The sequence below is a fragment of the Primulina huaijiensis genome, chromosome 4, assembly GCF_012295235.1.
Source record: "Primulina huaijiensis isolate GDHJ02 chromosome 4, ASM1229523v2, whole genome shotgun sequence".
NCBI lineage: Eukaryota > Viridiplantae > Streptophyta > Magnoliopsida > Lamiales > Gesneriaceae > Primulina > Primulina huaijiensis.
The window spans coordinates 23041192-23059805 of NC_133309.1; the positions used below are offsets into that span (position 1 = coordinate 23041192).

General features: G+C 37.8%; 2 protein-coding genes across 11 annotated transcripts in view; both read right to left on the reverse strand.

Moving 5' to 3' along the window:
- The window catches only part of LOC140975506 (protease Do-like 9), a 41654-nt gene extending 33753 nt beyond the window's left edge, over nt 1-7901 (reverse strand). Inside the window, exons 1-9 of one of the 2 annotated variants that reach the window (XR_012174992.1) lie at nt 7270-7901; nt 5567-5766; nt 5304-5484; nt 4025-4216; nt 2805-3037; nt 1699-1800; nt 1554-1604; nt 1343-1447; nt 863-1242 (exon numbers count right to left, since the gene is read on the reverse strand). Coding sequence is in view for 1 of the 2 variants with exons in the window: in XM_073439241.1 (XP_073295342.1) it covers nt 1144-1242; nt 1343-1447; nt 1554-1604; nt 1699-1800; nt 2805-3037; nt 4025-4216; nt 5304-5484; nt 5567-5766; nt 7270-7849 (1743 nt within the window). In the remaining variant the exon portion in view is untranslated. Of the gene's footprint in view, nt 1-835; nt 1243-1342; nt 1448-1553; nt 1605-1698; nt 1801-2804; nt 3038-4024; nt 4217-5303; nt 5485-5566; nt 5767-7269 lie in introns of those variants that run through there. The other variant, XM_073439241.1, reaches the window with a different exon arrangement.
- Nucleotides 7902-9377: 1476 nt separating this feature from the next.
- LOC140975505 (uncharacterized) lies at nt 9378-18127 on the reverse strand. Of its 9 annotated transcripts, none has more exons than XR_012174986.1 (7): nt 17929-18127; nt 17400-17858; nt 16333-16417; nt 15528-15584; nt 15026-15397; nt 10335-14747; nt 9378-9761 (listed from the first exon to the last, which is right to left on the reverse strand). XR_012174986.1 is itself a non-coding variant. In XM_073439240.1 (5 exons), exons 2-4 carry the CDS (start codon nt 17502-17504, stop codon nt 10389-10391), a joined length of 4836 nt encoding a protein of 1611 aa, XP_073295341.1. In that variant the 5' UTR covers nt 17505-17858; nt 17929-18127; the 3' UTR covers nt 9378-9761; nt 10360-10388. The 9 variants fall into 9 exon arrangements, 1 of the variants encoding a protein (XP_073295341.1); XR_012174988.1 differs by having other exon boundaries at nt 16333-16420; XR_012174987.1 differs by lacking the exon at nt 16333-16417.
- Nucleotides 18128-18614: the final 487 nt, after the last annotated feature.

Below are 18614 nucleotides of genomic sequence, written 5' to 3' on the forward strand. Positions count from 1 at the left end.
AAAGGGGTTGTGCGTACTAAAAATGGCGGAGGATTGGTTGAAAAATACTCGATTTATTGGTAATAAATATGTATTTGCCGGCAGGGGGCGGTAAGGGACATATGTTAGTTGGATTCTGTTCAATCCCAGTTTTGCGGATGTTGAAATAATTATCTATTATAATCCTTGAATTGGTCAAGTTGTTGAATTTTCTTTACATGCACTCCATATGGTTCGTTGAGTTAAGTCGCTTATTAGTACATTTTGAACGGAAGCAGTAGGCTGATCCAGACAAGGTATCCTAGAAGGGAAAAAAGAATTCTTCGACAAACTCTCAAATTCGAGTCTCCGTTGTAACAATCTTAAAACAAAAATAAGCTTGTAATAACAAAGTCTTATAATCTATCTAATACCAGTAACTAAATTCGAAAACGAACTCTAAAGTTCGAGTCTCGGTTATAACAATATTAAAAAAAACAAAAACAAACTTCTAATAACAAAGACTTATAATCTATCTAGCACCAATAACTCAATTCTAAGACGAACTCTCAAATCCGAGTCTCGATTGTAACAATCTTAAAAAAAAAACAAAAACAAAAACAAAAACATACTTATAATAACAATGCCTGATACTTCCCTCTGCTCATTACTCGAATCCCAATAAAAAAATCATTTGAATCTCATTTAGTGGGGGAAAAAGCCCTTAAATTAGTCCATGCATAATAGAAACGTCTCTAAAAAACAGGATACATATACCATAAAATTACTGGTTTAAGCCGGCTTGAAGTTAGAACTTTTGCATTGCATAGTTAACAGCTATATGTTCAACTTACGACGAATCAAGAAACACAAACACTGTCATCAAAACAAAGGTTCGCCTGACTTTAAATCTGCAGTTATTTTTAAGAGGGGTTTGAAAAAGCAAAAAATATCACCCCCTTCGCCTCACCTATAATGGCTGTATAACCAGCAGATACAAACAACTCAAAGAACCTACTTTGTGTCAGTCTACTCACTCGCCCGAAAGACGCTAGATAATAGTTTCACTGGTGGAGTACTTGAAAAAGTGGCCTCCAACACCGAGAAAAGTAGAGAGAGTGATACAAGAATGAAATTTCAACAATCCAATTGACAAGTAGGTATAGACCCCAAGATGGTGTGCAATCAATTCTTTAGATCATCTGACGTTGCTGATGGTATACAATGTGTGGCAAGTATGTCCAAAGTCGCTGCTTTCGCGGTCTTTGTTTGGAGGACTACAATCTGCTCAAAATATAATAAATATAATTGAGTTAAAATATACTACAACAGGATATCTAATTGACATAGTACACCAACACTGCAAAAGAACATAGAGAACCACCTGCTGGTATTCTAAATCAAATTTCAAGAATTCATCATTGCAGCTTTCTACCATTCTGGCTAAGCTCTTCAGATTCTTCACAGGTTGACCATTAAGAGCAAGAACCTAACAGACATGAAACATATTGAATCATAAGCAAGTAATAGGGTAGAAGAAAATGATTTGCAGCGATTAACTCCTAGCATGAGTTAAATGTCATCAAACCACAAACCTGAGTATTGACGATATCTTCATATCCAATGTTGATGTCAGCAACAAGCACCTTAAACAATTTTGCAAAAACACAGAAGCAAGGGTGAGAAACACTCTTCTTTGATAAAATACAAATGGTTTCTGTATATAGTGATGTGACACACCTGTGAAACCACAACAATTTGTTCATCTGGAGATTGAGGCATCTCATGTAAGAGTTTGTCCAGTAACTTGACTGGAGCTTCATACTCATAATCCTTTCCATACTGGAGATTACCAAGAAAGACATGAGAACTAATCTAAATGACTGACTATATTTATTTGCTTTCATAATTTAAATCATCATATAAAATTGTAATCAGCATAAATGAAAATAAAGAAAAGTATAGACATTGGACATCTTGAATATCATGGGGATATGCAAACTCCACAGCCAAAGAGAGAAATAAATAAAGTTGTAACGTTTAGCAAGTAGACAAGATTTTTTTGGGCATAGAACACAAGATCTCCAAATTTAGAAGTCAATAGAAATGGATCTCAAGATAAACATGGAAGATGTCAAACAACATGATGAAAATCAACAAGAATACCTCTTCAAAACTAAAGAGGGGCATATTTAAGCATTAATATAGAACACAGCTGAAGATAAATAAATCGAAGGAGAGGAAGGTGAAGGGAAACAATATCGTCATTTGATGGCTAGAACCTCGACAAACAATGCAAAGTCAGACAAGTTCCAGAGTCGAAAAAGCCATGCCAGTTATGAACTATTTCGCTGTTTGAGTGATCATTAGCTGCTAGACAAAAGCCTGCCGCCAACACAGATAAGACACTAGGGCTGGCAAGCAAAAATCTGTATCACTACAATGCATCTTGCCCTTGCTTCTGAAGCACATGCTCGTTATCAGAAGAAATCAACAAAATCTACCAAAAGGGAAAAGAAAACGCATACCTTACTTTAATAAGATCAGTTTTGAAAGACATCAAATAAAAAAGTAGAAGGATCGCAGTTCGTGATTAAGATCTGGTACAGATGCTATCCCACTGATGTTCAAATTTACATACAGCTCAAATATGATGTTCCCCATTTTTGAGTAAATTTAAAGTATAGGAAACGACAAACATTTATTGGTGTACATCACAATCCATATTGCACTAAAAAACACTTCTGGTTGCAGTGAACTTGAGATGTAAGAAGCTCAAAACGGCATTTACATTGCATATATAGAATCGGGAAAACCAGAAGGCTGTAACAAACATGAATGCTCACCTCGGAACGAAAATACGGAACAGAAACAGTCGTAAAAACAAATCCAGCGATGATATAATAAGAGGGAGGTCTTCCCTTGTTGTGAGCTGGAATCAACCTTCTATGAGTTCCAAGCTTAACATCGAACTTAAGAATTTCAGAATTACGAAGAACTTTAATCACGGCACTATCTTCGGTGTATTTCTGGGAAACAAGATAGCTAAAAACTATACGCTCTCCGTGCCTAAATGGAACTGCAAGAGACCAAAAGAACCATAATGAGCATCATCAATTGAAGAAATGTCACAACAATCACAACGATGACAAGACAAGCCTGGGGTTTTTGTAAACCAAGGACACAATAAACTATAAAGTACCAAATACAGCCCATATATGGGACAAGGGGATATAAGTAATAGTTTAACTAATCTCCATCGGCATACCGCTTCTACTACTCCCCTACGTTGATGCCACAGCGTGGGTAAGAAAGGACGATTTGGACAAATTGCATGTTTGCCCAAGCATGTCCAAGTAGTTTAGTCGGAGGGACACAATAATCACAATAACAGAAAGCATCCATTGCATGTGAAATTTTACGTAACACTTGACAAAGCAAGAAAAGCATAACAGGAGTTGTATTTCGACAGATGCAGATATGCACAAAGTCACATTCCAGAACCACCACAAGACACTAATTACTAATGGGACATTGTCGCCATGAAATCTATTAGCAACTATTTGCATTAATTTGTCTATCTCCTGGGGAAGCCCAGTGTACTTGTATTTGTTACTCTTTTTACCTATTTTAATGGAAATCTTTTTCATTAAAAAAAAACTATTTGCATTAATCATTAATTTGCAAAAGCGGTTAACCATGTTGTCATCGAAGCTCATCAAACAAACTCATAGACCAGTCACTTCTCTCTCAGCTGACAATGATTTTGGGAAATGCAACATATTTATACTACACGAATCACGAGAAATGCACACAGCAGAGGTCTAGTTACTGTTAATTATTCACAATGACATAAAATTGAATTTTATGAACTTTCCTCCTTGATGAAGCACAATTCTCCATTTGAAGTCAAGCATGAAAACTTCAACATTAAATTACATGAGATAAAATTAGTCACTGAAGATAACATCATAAAAGCAGCACATGATTAAGCATAAAGAGCAAATGGTAGCATTTTTACATGTCAGTATCTAAGGGCCACTAGAAACTTCATTCTGGATCTTACCGGTTCCATCATTCGCAATATCAACCCTATCAAAGCTGAGAATGATATCTGAAGGCTTCAAAAACTTGAATTCTGGAGCAGTGGGGTCAATTCTTCTTATACGAACACCTTTCTGATCAGATTTCATCCCCATGGACAACCGCAAGTCCGGATTTTCCATCTTTTGCCACTCAACCCCAAGAATGGGGAAACCTAACACACAGCACTCAAATAATTCAGGTAAGACATTCTAAAGAAAAATTCAAGCGCGAGATACATCCGCTAATCATTTCACATGGACATCATCTATACATGTAAGGTCTTGAACCCAAAACCTAAGTCCATGATAACCACTAGAACTTATTCAAGCATCCAAGTCGGACAAATTAAATAATTACCATAATACCAATGCTAGTTGTTGTAAGACTGAGGGAACACTGAAAAGTTAGTTGTGAGTAGTGTTCTCAATGGGGTCGAGATGGCCGCCTACCGCCCTCGACCGGCCCGCCTTTGTCTAAGGCGGTCTGAAGCTATCCGGTGGGGGAGACAAGCGAGCTGGCAGCGGAGACGCTCAATGATTTTAAAATTCTAGTCAACTGTCAAAGTCAAATAATTTTAAAAACAAGTCAAAGCCAATCAATGTAAAAACCATATATATAATAAAAACACATCACAATCTCTTTTGTATTTATTTTTGTTTTCAAGTGTTCTCCACCATCAGCCACCACCTCCCTCAAACCGTCTGCAGCCGCCTCCGTCATCAGTCACCGCCTTAATTATCTTGTTTATTTGCATTTATATATTTATTTACACTTTATCTAGATTGTATTATATTGTATGAAGATTTTTATTCATAAAAATTATTTAATTACATATATTACATAAAAATTATGAGTATTTGTAATTACATTGTTTGATTACATATAAAAAAATTCAGCCGCCTAGACTGTAGCAGTGCTTAGGCGGTAAGCGGTCACTGACCGCCCCACCACCATCTCCCGTTGTTTACAACATTTGTGAGAGAGAACGTTATTTTAAATATGTAGGAATCAGAATCCTGGAATGCATATTCAATATGTCAGTTTGTCTTCTCGGATCTCACAAAAGCACCTTGGCATTTTACAATTTTCCCTCTAATGTGAACCAATTTTTCAAGGTATAGAGTATAACTCCCATACATATTATCATACAATATAAATCACCTTGTTTACTTAACCACCAATGAAAACCTGCGAGTCAAACGGAAAAATAGGAGAGACAGAAATAAAATGAGTGAGGTAATCTCTCTTGATGAACTTACCAGTATATGATCCCTTCTTCGCATAATCTTGTATAAAGTGCATGATGACTGGTGTCGGTATCACATAACCAATATTCTCCACGTCTTCATGCTTGAGTGATTGAAATGCAATACCAACACAATTTCCCTTGTCATTAAAAGCAGGTCCACCCGAATTCCCAGAGTTAATAGCAGCATCAATCTGCAAAAAAAAAATTGAAATGCAATGGTGTAATTCATTCTGACAGCTATTAATAGTTGTGAGTGAAACACAAATGATCTACCTGTAACCCCAGAAGTTCAGTGGATCCATGGACATAAGAAAGGATCTCTATCCGTGACACAACTCCACTTGTTACGGAGATAGTGTCACCTCCAATTGGATAGCCTACAACTGTCACAGCATCTTGTAGTGCAGGCAAATCCCCAAATTGTATAGGTGAAACCCCTTCCCAGAATTCATCATCTTCCACCGTGAGCATGGCTGCATCTCGCACGTAAAAATAACTTCATAAACTAATCCGATATATTACGTATTTATATACATGTGTTTTATCCAATTCTTTTTTTTTTTTGTCATTTAACTGTAAAGTATTAGCTGCAAGTCAATGAAGCATATTCTCAGGAAAAACAGTTATTTGCAAAAATTCAATTTTGCAAATTAGCAGTAGCAAGTTATCGACTTTTCCCTCTCGAGACCCTTTTGTAGACCAGTCACCTATACATCAACAGGAATACATATATTTTTAGACGCTTCTTTTCCAATTTAAAAACCTTTTCTACCAGAACTTTCTTTCTTTCATGTTTCTGGGAACAATGATGATGTGTCTATCCAGGTTTTCTCATTCCAGATGCCCCTTTAAGGTCCCCAGTGTAACTATCAGGTCTCAACAGTGTCCATTATGACCATGTATCAGGAAATACTGACAGAGCACATGTGCCTCATCACATGGGCCCAACAATATTTTATAACTGAAAAGGCCAACTGTTGAGATTGTTCATAAACTCAAACGAAGTCGTGAATGTTATAATCCACGCCCCAAGCATGCTTCGTAATTCCTATTATGATTTACTTGGACAATAGCAAATACAAATTTCTCTAAATTAATAGATTGAAATCTTCAAAATTGAGGAGAAATCCCATCTAGTAGATTGACATGAGTTCAGTAGCATTAACTTCTCTCAAACTGTCACACATAAATTTTGCACTCGATTACAAAGAAATTATACAGTGACGAGAACGCCAAAACTCAAGGCATATTTACCTTGGATTTACACATAAGTCAGAAGAAATAATTATTTTTTTGGCACTTCTCCATAAACTATATGACTACACGCACAACAGGCTTGTTTGCACTTTCGATTAGCCAAAGGTAATTGAGACAACAGAGGGAAGTAAACTCAAAAAGGCTCCAGCTGGCATTCTTTCACAAGGTCACAGGTAATTCCCACCATCGACAAGTTCAATCACAATAAAATAAGGGTGAAACCAGATAGGTTGAGGAAACAATCATATTGATACTAACTCAAAACAAAATTATAAAAGCGAATGTAATTTAACTAAACAAACTAGAAAAATTACATAAAAATAATGACCAACCCTCACAAAGAGTATGGCCCCATACAGAAGAAAATATTCCTCACAGAATAATCTTCCCTCTCCCTAGCAACTGCCAGCAACGTTATTTCCAAACAAAAACTACCCCCTCCAAAATAACTAATCCCCCTCTTTTTTATATGCTATTTCTATAACTACACTATTTGGACACAGCCCACTACCTCTTAATCCAAACCCGTAACACATATCATAATCAGAAAAATGAGAAAAAAATTCTAAACATCAAATTTTATGCGTAATTGTCAGCTTAAAGTACATCAATCAACTTAAAATTATCTCTCCCCTAGAATCTAATAAATGATAACATTGCTCCGGAAACCCAAAATAAAAGAAGATACATCAATGACCAGAACAAATAGCAAGTCTCACCAATGTCACATTCCGTCCCTATGGCAAGCACGGTAGCCACATACTTGGTATCTGAGCCTCTCTTCTTCAACTTAACCTGTGTATAATGCTCCACGGAATGGGCATTGGTTAAAACTCTGCGCCCTTTTATAACAAACCCACTACTACTCGAGCTGTACTGCCTTTTCCTCTGCCATGGCAAAGAGAAATTTGGCTCCGTATGAACACAAAATACCTTAACCACGGAGTCCATGGCGGGAACAACCCTAGCCACCGCACTATCCTCGTTAATCAGCGCAGCTGACAATGATCCATTAGGGATAGATGGAGCGTGTATTGACAGGTTTTTCGAAGTTGCAGGAGGATCGGGAATTGGGCTTTTTCTGGGGCGTCCCCGGCGTCGGAGGTGGTGGTGGGAGGCTTTGGGAGAACTAGGGTTGATGAGCTCCACGTTGCTGACTGAAAATACAACGTCATTGTCGGAGGAGACAGCGGCGACGGAGGGAGAAGAATCATTTCCGTTGTCGAGTGCGGCGGCGACAGGCGGCCGGGATACGGCGCCGCGGCCGCGCTTCCTTTTTAATCTAGTTTCCTTGCACATGATAGAATTGTATGCTCAGAGGAGAAAATCTGATTATAAGAAATGGAATAATTCATTTTGAGCTTTATGTATGTTAAATTATTTAATGACATATATGTCAATTTTTTATTGCATTATTATTTCATTTTTTAAATTTTTTTGAGAAGAAATATATTATTTCATATGTTTCTTTTAACTTAAAAAAAGAAAATATTGCATTGCATTCACATTTTGCTTTGGTTTTTTTTGCTAAGAATAGAAAAAAAAATTAGATAAATGGCATCATTAATTAAATAAATAAATATACATATATTCTTGATTGATATTTTAAAGTTTAAAATAAATAATGAATTTGAAATTTAAATTGCTGAAATAAATGTTCAGAAAGTAATTAATACTTGGCAAAAAATTGTGTGAGACGGTCTCACGGTCATATTTGTGAGACAGATATCTTATTTGGGTCATCCATGAAAAAGTATTACTTTTTATGCTAAGAGTATTACTTTTTATTGTGAATACCGGTAGGATTGACACGTCTCACATATTAAAATCTGTGAGACGGTCTCACATGAGACTCCCTCTCAATACTTACTTTTCAATAGTTTGAAGCCAACTTCTCTTACTAAATTGTTGCAAGGACAATATATTCGGCTCATTCATGTCTCTTCATTCTTCAAAGTCTTTAATGTTCTAACTTTTTTTTTTAATAAAACATGGAATTAATATTAAATTAAAAAATATCCAAAACAAGTACAACATAAATAATTGTAGGAGGAGAGGCAAGGAACAGCCGAATTTGTCAGAGCTTGGACAGTCTGAGTTTACCGATCTACGCATAAAAACAAAAGTACAAGATGTTTTATCTTCATATAAGAATAGTCAGTCTTCGACAAACAAACTTAAGCTGAAGAGATTTAATTCTAGATTATTTAAAACATCAATCGCAACAAAACATCAAATTCGATTATAACATTTGAGATGTGCAAATTCTTTAGCCAACTAAGAACTTCTCCGATTCACAACGCTTCAGCTACGGTTGGATTATCACTCCCGTTTAGCCTGCCATTGATAAATTGCATCAATCACTTGGCCTTGTGAATTCCTCAATATGCATCCATAACCAATATGTAGGCTATTTGCGAATATGGTTGCATCAAGATTGCTTTTGAGATAGTTTATTAGTGGGTTTTTCCATGTTATATTATCATGTGGGCTTGTACCGATTTGGCTTGAAAAGTAAATTATTACGAAAAACAACCATTTTGTATGAAAATCCAAAACTATAAACACATTATGTTTGCAGAATATTTTCCAGACCCCAACTCCAAAAACATACTTTACTTACAAAGCTCATCATCGTGTTATAGATTTGAGCTATATTGTCAGCCAATGTGTACAAAGAAAACAAAATGTACATCTTGTTGGCATTCATAGAACCGGCATGAACCAAGCAATACCAATGGCAAATCCCACCTCAAAACCGTAATTAGGATCCATGAAAAGATACTTGTATGCGTCGTCGTCGTCGCCATTTTTATGTCTATGACCATCTCATAAAAACCGAAAATATATACATTATAAGATCCTCGAAATAAAATTTCAAATAACACGTACAGTATATGACATGTTATGCAGTAAGTACTGAGGCAAGATTAATAACCATGTTGTTATACCAACCATGTTGTTATACCACTACAAAATAAGGTTAAAACCTACTCATAAATATGTATTGAGAAAGATGCAGATGTGAGAGGTTAAGAAGCAAGAGCTCGATCGTTGAAGGTTTTCCATTGGTGCCAATTTTTAAGAACTAGTTGCCTCAGATTCACTACTCCGAAAGGGCAAGCTCGTCAACCTTTCGCACAAACCGAACTGCGCAGTTTTCATAAAGAGCTAACCGGCAGCATGGTGGTTCAGAAATGGGCTTCAAACACTAGAGAGAGCAAAATAACGAGTCTTATTAGCAAATAAAAGACACAACCTGCTCCTCCATAAACAAAATGCAATTGCATACAATCATAGATAAGTAGTGAATATTACAAGCTTTACTTGAAAATCAAATTTCTGATATCTGAACACAAAAATATAACGCTTCTCTTCCAGCGTATATACACTCACTCATTAAGAATAAAATTTACCCAAAAGGATATCGGGAAACTACACTCAAATCCACGGCGTTACATACTCATCGCAATAAATTTTTTGACTTGAAACTCTTTTTGTGATCCCCATGGGAAACAAAAGGATATCACAACAAAATCACGGTTCTTATTTTCAACGCTAACTGGAAGTACGTGACAGCGTCCATAAGTGTAGATGATAATTGGATTAATGTGAAATGAGCACCATGCACAGTATGCAGCTGAGAAAATGTGGAAGAGATTATTTTGTAGTAAAAGAAGAGAATGATATGTTACTAAAACATATAAGATTACCACCATACAAAATTAGGAGTTTCTCTCAACAAATGCCTTTTTTATGCCATATTGCATTAAAATACACTTACAAGAGTTATAGAGACTGGTACGCACCAAATTTCATACTGCCATGAAAATTGTTTTTATCTGACACCCTCATTGTCCCAACCTCCCTCGGGCTCCTTCCTCTTCGAAATTCCACTTGAAACTGAAAGCATCCGAGCTTGCTCGTCTACCACGGCTTGTGAAATGGCAACAGAATGTCGCGCTGATGTCTCCTCCCTAACTTCACTTTCCACGATTCCAGGGCCAGCATTGAGATCCAAACCTGGTCTGCCCCACTTTCTGTCATTCTCCATCACACCGTTGCTTCCACTATCTGGAAAGTTAACCACGTATGGTCTCTGAAATTGCGCAGGACCAACTGGTCCCAGAAACTGCGGATTTACTGAAGGTGCAAACAATCTTGCACCAGATGAGGAATCTGCATAAGCGTTCGCACCAACAGCAAAGGTGGCTGACGGAAGCGGAAAGGTAGTCCCAAAAGGAAAGACTGGAAATTGGAAATGGCTAGATGAGAAAGGCACTGCAGGAGATGATGATAATACTGATCCTCGGTAGAGCTCAGGAGTAAAAGGGGGAACACCAATAGGGCTAAAAGTTCTTTGGGATGCACCAGGTGGAAAAACTGGAAAAGTCTGGTCAACTCGATCGGGTAATGCTGATGGTATTGCTACTGTTGAGTATGTATTCCCAGGAGGGAACCAAGAAGAAAAACTCCCCAGCCCAGGACTGTTTATTCTAAGTCCTGCAGAAGGTAACTGAGATGGTAAGCCACCCTTGACTTTCTTACTGATTGAAAACTGATCGACGCTAGTATTATCAACCACAGGCCCATCATTTAGATCAAAATCCCTCTGAATATCACCTGTAGGTAAACCAGCAAATGGTTTAATATGAGCAATGGAATTCTCCCCTTTATGATAGCTGCTGATAGAGCAGTGCGCATTATCATTAGCCTCATCAACCCTATTCAAGTCCAGATCCAAACCTCCAGAGCCACGTAAAAGCACAGAACCCGGGCCTTCATTCAGCAAAGTACAATGCTTACTTGCATAATCGGTAGTCAAATTAACAGCCAAAGCACAATCTCGAGAAGCCAATTCCTCAAGAACCCTTTCGTCAGGCACATTTAGATCAAAATCCAAGAGAATTCGACCATGTTTATTGGTAGAAATATCAGTGTACGGTATATTTGTAGAACCAAATTGCGTCTCAAGAGATTTTCTGGGTTCAGCAGGCCGAAATGCACTAGTTGCAGCAGATCCCTTCCATCCAAGTTCTCCCTTGATTTTCATTAAGTCCTCCGGAGGAACAAATGGACCTTTAGCGGCTGCGGCCACCGTTACGGAAGCAGGATGGCCACTTGGAACAGAACTTACAGAAAATGTTATTGAGTTCATCATGTGAGCAGCTGTTGAAAGCGAGGATACTAAATTGACTGGCTCCCCATATTTCCCATCATCGGCACTAAAACCTTCATTTAAGTCAAACTTTATTTTGACATTAGGATCTGCTTCTCTTGTAGCAGAAGTTGAAGCCTCAACAGTATCAGAAGTACACTTCTCTCCTGCATCTAATTGCACGCTGGCAGACTTAGATCCCTTGAACTCAGCCTTTTGTTGTGCTTCATGGTTCACAAAACTACTACGTCCATTTTCAGAAAGTGGCATATGCTCGGTAATCTTTGACTTGTCCACATTGGCATCTTTATCACTTTTCTGATTGTTAGATGTGGAACAAAACCCATATATGCTATGATTTTCAATATCAGAATTCCTGCTGATTTCCGCATCAAAGTTTGGTAATTTAAGCTCATTCGTGCAACTCTTAGCATCATCTCTATCAGGTGATTTGACTTCATCACCACCTTCTAACACCGAATTCTGCCCATGTGCACTTTGGGGCAACTTGACATTATTGTCTATTTCTGAAAATTCATGCTTAATATTTGTACTCAATTTCTGTTGTGCATCAGTTACTCCGTCCAATCCATCTTTTAGATCCTTTTTACTGTCACCTTCACACAACAGTTTGGACTCAATAATATCAACTGTCAGTTTACCCTCTTCGACACCAATACCAACTTTTTCCCCAGTCACCATGGCAATATCTTCCTCACTTTCACGTTTCAAAACACTATTAGTTCCAGTATTATTAAAATTGACCTTCTCCTCATGAATTTCTCCATTACATTGATCATCTCTTAACTTGTCTATAGAGAGTGTAGGTGTCAAAGAAGTAGCACCAGTTTTTTCATTAGATTTATCACAAGTCTCCCACTCTGTGTCTTCACTTTTTCTGAAATCTATTCGAGAAGATTCCAAATGATTATTGCCCTCTCCAGCTAGTATATCTTCAGAAGAACGGGATGGAGGACACTGTAAGTCACCAGGGAACTTGATGGATAATTTTTTAAGCAGATGCAAACCGTCGTCAGACAATGAATTACTGTCTAAAGCAGGCTGATTCTTATCATCACATTCGGCGTCAGAGCAGAACTGACTTTGAATTGCTGACCCATGCTTTTCAAGGGAAGACTTAGACTTTGCTTCATCCACAATGCCATTTTCCTCGACAGCCGGGGTACTCATTTCAGGAGAATCAGTCGGAGAAACCAAATCAGATCTGGACATTTCCCTGGTAGCAACACTAGCAAGTAAGTTCATTCCAACCTCATCCTCAAGTGATAAGGATGAGTTTCCTGCAGAATATTTAACACAGCTCTCAATTAAAGCATTCATGGGACTGAAAGAAGATTCATGTAACTTCGAAGACTTCAAATGATTTGTTGGGGAGTCCTTAGTTGACATACTTTGCTCTTCATCAGGAAGAGCAGTAAGTGACCCAGCGACTTCTCCTAACCCAGTTAATAAACCTGTAGAATCACTATGCTGCCACGACTCCTGATTCATATCCGAAGCAAATTTAGATCTATAGGCATCACTCTTGTCCTTTGAAGTAAGGTCAAACTGCTCATGTTTGTCAAAAAGCACTGTGGAAGAAACTCGACTGGCCAAGGTAGGATCTTCTAGAGATTCTCCATTGACACCATGTGGAGGACTTCGTACCCGGTTTGGTATCTTAACAATTAGCTTATGAATGCTCCCCTCAGCAACGGGACCCTCAAGAACCCTTTCACATGTTGAAGCAGACTGTGACTTCTCTGAAACAATACTTTTGTGCGCTGAAGAAACTCTGCTGAAGCTAATTTCCTTCTGACTTCCAGACACCGGGGCCATGGAAAAACCACTGACTTTTCGGTTGCGAGCAGTGCCGCCTGATATCTTACTAACAGTTGTTAAACCTGCAGAGGAACTCTTCCCCTCCTCCTTCCCTGACAAAGACTGACTGCAATTATTAGACTGATTAGAACTGCTGCTCCTGTCCTCCCTAATTATAGGGACATCAGGAGTGCCTCCAACTGAAACTCTGGGCTGGCTCTCCTTGCCTGATGCAGGCGATGAAGATGATTTTAGCGGCTCAGGTGAAGAGGTTGCAGACTTTACATTACTCTCCCCATGTGAAGACCTTGCTGAAGTAGTTTTTGATACAGAACTCTGTGTAACTGAGCTTTTCATGACAACATCAAACCCACTCGGAGTTCTGCTACCACTTTGTGACGCTTCAGGAAGACGTGATTTGGAAGGCCACACAGATATAGTTTGTGCTGAACCAGATTTTGTGTCAATACTATTCATTTCAGCTTCAACGCGTTTCTTCCATGTGTCAACTAAACTTCTTGCTTTTCTCTGAATTTCTAAGTTTTTATGCGATCGTAAATGATTCACAGATTTACCGATGTTGCACATTTGAAGGGCGTGGAGATTAACTGGTAGTTTATCAAGGGCACGAAGCAAAACTAAAAGGAATTCCTCAACAGATTTATCACCATCCTTTAAATTATAACCATCACCAATCTTCCCTTTATGAATATCCTGGAGCCATTCATCCAAAACAGGCAAACCCCTCAGCTGAACAAACCCATCAAGGCAATCAGCCTTATCGGTAGCAGCTACCACAGCTGCAAGCATGGAACGGCCAAGCAAATCCCTGTTTCTATCCATTCTGCTTGATTGCATTAGCTGAATGAGTTTCTCAACCCCATCCAAATTTGCAAGTCCTCCTTTTTCAGTTATTCGTGCAATCTCAGACTTTAAATTAGTTCCAGGTTTGCACTGAACAGATTCACTTTCATCAAGTCTTAATGAACGTTCTCGTTTAACAGGATCAGTAACATAATCTCCTCTTTCCCTCTTCTTTCCCTTAACTTGAGAGGGAATGGATGTCCCACTATTTTGACCACTATCACAACCGGGTTTTAATTGTGCAGTTGAAGATGGACTATTAACTTGCTTTGGAGAACGATCACCAGGCTGCAATGTACCATGCATTTCTGTCCTTGTTTTGTATAAAAGCTGGTCTATTTCTTCCTGTCGCTCCTGCAAAACCAATGTGCATCTCAGTATCACACTATCACTATAAAAAAACGCACAGATTCAAACCTAAAGTATCCTATCCTCTGATCACAACCAAGGCACATAAAAACAACTTTTTAGTGTTTTAAGACCTAAAGTATCCTATCCTCTGATCACAACCAAGACACATAAAAACGACTTTTTAGCGTTTTATGTGCATCTGTCCGGGGTGTGGGGGGTGGTTTGGTACGGGTATAGAAATTATAGTTTAAAGAAAAACTTTGTCAACAACAGCAACTCACATTAATATAATCTTGATCCGTTAGCCACCATAAACACTTGTTTGCTATGTCATAGACACGTCGACAAACAAAAGATGACGTCCCTGTGGGCAGTTCTACGCCTCTAGGTAGAAATGCAACTTTACAAGGATGAAGAAGTGAAGCAGCAGGAATTTCGTCTTTGTGAAAGGAATAGAAAATCTCATTAGGAGCAGCGTCCAAAAGAAAGCCCTTTCCAAGCTTTAATTCAGCTGGTCGATAAAGCCAATTCACTCCTAGATGCAAATTATTCTCTTCGCTCAATGTCAAGCAACGAATTAAACCAATGAAAGGAGGAGAATCCTGGGAAGGTTTGAAAAGAGCACAATTGCCAACACTTATTCTGCGATCTTCCTGAAAAAAGAGAGAACTTACTCACTGGTAGAATATATTGCACAACATAGCAAAGTCACATCACACTTCATAGACCAAATGGCATAGAAAATATGAAACACAAGGAAAGAATGAGAATAAGTGGCCATACTTCCAAACTCATGTCCAAAATTGTCACAATCTGTAGTTAACTCAATTTCTTTACTACCTACAATTGTATTAATATTAATTGATATTATTAGTATCTCAAAATCGTAAAGACAAACATTTCGTTTAATAATTTAAAGTATCGTTTTCCATGCCACCGAGGATCTACGAAGAATGAGACAATGATGGGCAGAGATATAGAGAGAAGATTTCTCGAGATTTGGGTAGATGGGAAATAAAAAGAGGGTCTGGTACAAATATTTGGTATCATCAAATATGTGATTTTATATTTTTGGACATTCACACAACAACCCTGCCACAATGGCCCATGAATAGTCATTTTGGATTGATGCAAATAATTTTCACGTATCCGCAACAATAAAAATACGTATACAACATATTGTCTTACTGAAAATAATCAACAGAGATGAGAGAACAAAGAACAGACTTAACTTATCATCACCGTGTTCCTAAAAAAACAACGTAAAAGATAAACCAACAAAAGGCCATCTTAGATAATTTTGCGTCATTGCGTCATGCATTTCTACCCAAAAAATTACGAACTGTACAACATAGATTGACAAAAACTTTGCTTCGGAACAACATAGATATGATCTTTCACAGCATGATCAAAACTTCTAGATCCCCCTGCCCATCCCCACTCCCACTGATTTACATCATCTTCTGAAAGTACCGTCGAGGATAGCTTGACCAAAGAATTTTATAGCCATATCGATTACAATAAAAGAAAGAGTAGTGTCAAAGGCATGGAGATCATATCATAGTTCTGAACAAACTTCTATCATTACCTCAACCATTCATATATATTAAACACAGTGTCATAGACAGGTTGATAAGGATGTTGTTTCGAACGGGTGTATACTATCACCTCATCTGCTGATGCAAAAAAAAATGAAAAAAAAAGATCTGTTAGCATCAAAGCAGTTTTGCCCAGATGCACAGAATTACTGTGAAATTTATTAGCGCAAGCAATAAATTCAGACTATGGTAATCATCTTGGTGAATGTCAGTAGGTCTACCAACAGGACAAGATGACATTCCTTAAAGCTTGAACGAGGTCGTGTGCTGTGATACACCCTTCTCCTGCCTCATACTAATCTACGTTTTATAAATTTCTCCCCTGCTTTCGGGATACCATAGATCGGAAAGAAGTACGTAATAAAACATGTTGAGAAAAAGATCATAGCATGAACAAAATGAGGTGTTGGAGGCAAAAGTAGAGATGAGTCAATCAAATTTGGACAACACGTTATTAGTAATAAAATATTAAAATAAATGGCAAATTAGATTTGATAAACAAATGTGTGAGGGAAAATAAGTATACGGGTTGCAATTGACCGAAATGCATATTCCTCAGAAACCTGCACAAAGCCTGGTGCCAATAAGTTGAACTTATATCACCTCATTAATGGTCAAATGCTAGGACTCTTTTCTATATCTTTGAAGTCGCTATAATATTTCAAATAATGTTATTCTAATCCCAAGTTGTCTTTCGCACAAAAACAAACCGTTGAATTTTCTACAAAAAGGCAAAAAACTTATGGTGAAACTTTATTGTTTCAAGCATGAACCGAATTAGAAAACCCTCTAGCAACCATTTTTACTCAAACACCAAATTAAGAAAGTTCGACTTGAGTATTCACAAACAAATCGACTGTAGATTTCATCAAACAATCAGGTTACGTGTTTCGATTCATTCATCATAACCAAATCTTAATACATGGAAGGTACACTAAAGGCAATCAATGATGTATTGATGTCAAAGGGCAAACAGAAAAAATTCAACAACATCCAAATGCAACAGAATGAAAGATTCTACACAAAGGCAAAAATTTAAAACCCACCAAGGCAATACCTTGCAGAAAGAATCGACATTTGTGCTGGCAGTGACAGAAGAAGCAAGAGAAGAATGATGATAACCCCCAACAGCTTCAGTCGCCGCGGGCAGGACCGACCGCATGTGCTAACCACACTCCTTGAACTCCTACAATTCTATCCGTCCCACGAACCGTCAAAGTTTATCAAAATTTTCTTTTTTCTCATTTCGGACAATTCCTTTTCCGCCCGACACCACAATTTCAACCATCAAGTATTTCCAATGACCCCCTCAAAATCACTATTTTATCCCAAACCCTAACCCCGCTTCAATAACATAATATCATTCCCCCAATTCCCCAAATTAAAAGAACCGGAAAAACCCAGAAATAACCCGAATTCCCCGATTCAGAGAAAACCCTAGATCACCTCAATTATATTGAAACCGCAATTTATCCAGCTGTAACTCATTCACAGATTCGATTCTCCTATTCAGTGCCTATCAAATTCAAGTTTAAAATTTTTCAGATCGAAAACAACAAGCAAACCAATCAAAAAAAATTACCAACCTCAAAACCGAGATTAACCCTCACGTACAATTAGCAGAATAAAAACGAAAAATCGCGCATACACGTCCACGCGCCTTGGAAAGAGGAACAAGGATATAGAAAAAAGGACCTGCAAAATTTCCGACTCATTAGGAGAAACAGCGAGAGGTTTCAGAGAGAGAAAACGGCGAGATATAGAGACAAAGGATCGTACGTATAGGGACAGAAATTAATTTAAGTAAAAATAGAGAAGGCGGGCAGCCCGGGCAGATCGGGCAGATCGGGCAGACGATGATAAAGTTACCCGGAGAGGCACCAAAATGTGCCTCCACGTCTTCTTCTAATCCATTGAGTCTCTTCATTCCCCTGCGGGTCAGCTGTGACCTTCGAACCTAATATCAAAGTCCATCATAAATTTGAAAATTATTTCATAATTATGTCATTAATAAATTTTGAAACTTTCTAATTGTTGTAGAAAATGTTCCACTTATTAAACATCTTGACAAATCTATTGATAGTTGGTAATTCATGACTCGAGCTTACGAAATATTCGAACGTCGAAATAATTCAACTACAATTGATATTTTGACTCGATTTTCATGCAGAACTTTAACTTATTTAGATTTGTATCGACCCTTGCATCATTCACTGATTTATTGGTCTTGTATTTCCATGTGAGACATTTTATGTTGGATTCTTATCTCGTT